We start from the raw sequence: 1,929 nt of genomic DNA, 5'->3' as shown, positions 1-1,929 counted from the left end.
GTGTTCACGTGTTCACATGTATGTAGGCCTGTCCATGTGTCTGTGTACACATGTGTGTTCACGTGTTTGTGTTTATAGGTGTATGTTTGTGCCTGTGTGTCCACATGTGTGTTTGCATGTTCACATGTATGTAGCCGTGTCCATGCATGTGTGTGTGTATTTTTATGAGTACATCGGTGTTTGGAGGCATTCATCAGTGAAACTTTCCAGACTCAGTTCACTTTGTGGAAAAAACTTTAATTGTGTATTCAACATATTTTATACATACGGCATTTAGAGTTTCTATTTATCCCTATTCCATCATTTTGCATTTTTGAGAATTGTCCATTTCCTCTACATTTTCTAATGTATTAGCACAAAATCGTTAATAATATAATAATAAGTAATAAAAATAAACAATAATTCTGTTATGTATTTAAAGTCTATAGGATGTGATGCTGTGCTCATAATGTCCTCTTTGTCTGTCTGTCTGTCTCTCTCTCTCTCTCTGTCTTTCTTGGCATTGTGGCTAGGATTTATGAATATGTTTCATGTTTTCACGAATAAACGTTTTGGGCTTTATTGATTATGCTCTATTTTTTGTTTGTCTTCGTTAGTAGCTACTCTTATCGCTATAATTTCCTTCCTTCTACCTTCATTTGGAATAATTTGCTATTTTTTCTAAATTCTTGGTACAATCGTTTATGCCATTGACTTTTTAGGCTTTTTCTTTTCTAATACGTTCGTTCCTGGTTGCTAATTTTCCTGCGCCATAGGTCTGATGTGTAACATTTACATTATTCAGCGTAAGCATTCTCCCATTTCCATTTTGGTTTTCTCATTTCACTCACGGATTATCGAGAAGTCTGTTGCTTTTTTTCCAAAATGTAGGGGCTCTAGCTATCTTTGATGGCAGAATCCGGTCACTCCCAGAGGGTCCCAGGAGTTCTTACTGGTCTATGTTAGGAGTCCAAGCTGGCTGGGGCCATTAGGCGGCCTCTGTGGGCAGCTCCTGCGCCTCCTGGGGCCCCAGCGGTCCCCTCCCTGGAGTGTGGGCTGTGGGTCCTTCCTGGGCTAGCGGATGGCCAGAGCAGCATACACGCTGGGCTCTGCTGGAGGCTCCCCGGCTTGGGAGGAATGGGGTGCACTCGTCTCCCGTCTGAGCGTCAAGCGGTTCAGCTGGGCGTAGGTCACATCTGGGGTGGCGTCAGATGCGGCAGCCTGCAGTGGGCGGAGGGAGAGGGGAGGTGTGTGGTTGGGGTGGGGCGAGCCTGGGAGCCTGGAGAAGAGAGGACCCACCTGACTGTCCATCTGCCTGTCTTCCTCTGCTTGTTTGTCTTCTGTGTCCGGCAATCCCCCCCACAGGGGGGAAGGAGAAGTGGCCGGTCCCCGACTGAGTCTTGATCTTGAGTGGCTCACCTGGGCATACGTCGTTCCTTGGGGGTCTCCATCCTCCGCATCCTGCTGGAGACAGACAGTGAGGGGGAGATTCGTCTCCTTGATTCCACTCGACAGCCTCGGTGAGTTTTCCACACTGTTGCCAGAGCGATGCTTTCGAACTTTTAGGCAGCTTAGGTCAATCTCCTGGTGGACTCCTCAGGGACTTCCTGAGCCTTGGGGCATCTGGGTGCTTCCTACGGCTCTGAATCTGTTCCTGACACTGTTTCTTGCTCATTTGGCTCCAACCACATGGCCGTCACCCCCACCTTCCTGAAAACGCATGTTGCTGCCTAAGGACCTTGGCGCCAGCTACCCCCACCTCTTGCCTTATTTTCCCCAGCCACACTTTGCACTCTAGGACACTGCCCACTTCCTCGTATACGGTCTGTCGCCCACAAAGTGAGCTCGCCGAGCGTGGGTCAGGTTTGCTCACTGTCGTGCCTGCAGCACTAGGTGGGGCCTGGTAAACGGTGGGCTCTCCGTGCACATTTGCCGGGCAAATGAACGAAT

The 1,929-nt window shown here is 48.6% G+C and overlaps 1 protein-coding gene across 1 annotated transcript; it reads right to left on the bottom strand.

Moving 5' to 3' along the window:
* Nucleotides 1-216: 216 nt before the first annotated feature.
* On the bottom strand, nt 217-1,701 carry LOC122495222 (leukocyte immunoglobulin-like receptor subfamily B member 5). Its single transcript, XM_043600976.1, has 3 exons — nt 1,686-1,701; nt 1,279-1,571; nt 217-1,200 (listed from the first exon to the last, which is right to left on the bottom strand). Exons 1-3 carry the CDS (start codon nt 1,699-1,701, stop codon nt 1,054-1,056), a joined length of 456 nt encoding a protein of 151 aa, XP_043456911.1. The 3' UTR covers nt 217-1,053.
* Between the last annotated feature and the right edge of the window lie 228 nt (nt 1,702-1,929).

This window comes from Prionailurus bengalensis, chromosome E2 (genome assembly GCF_016509475.1).
Source record: "Prionailurus bengalensis isolate Pbe53 chromosome E2, Fcat_Pben_1.1_paternal_pri, whole genome shotgun sequence".
Taxonomy (NCBI): domain Eukaryota; kingdom Metazoa; phylum Chordata; class Mammalia; order Carnivora; family Felidae; genus Prionailurus; species Prionailurus bengalensis.
This window is presented reverse-complemented; position numbering and strand designations above follow the sequence as displayed.

Excerpts from the sequence above, each read along its gene's own strand:
- LOC122495222 (XM_043600976.1), bottom strand. Across the intron at positions 1,201-1,278 it reads ACAGGCAGATGGACAGTCAG|GCTGCCGCATCTGACGCCAC; the intron begins GTGGGTCCTCTC and ends CGCCCACTGCAG.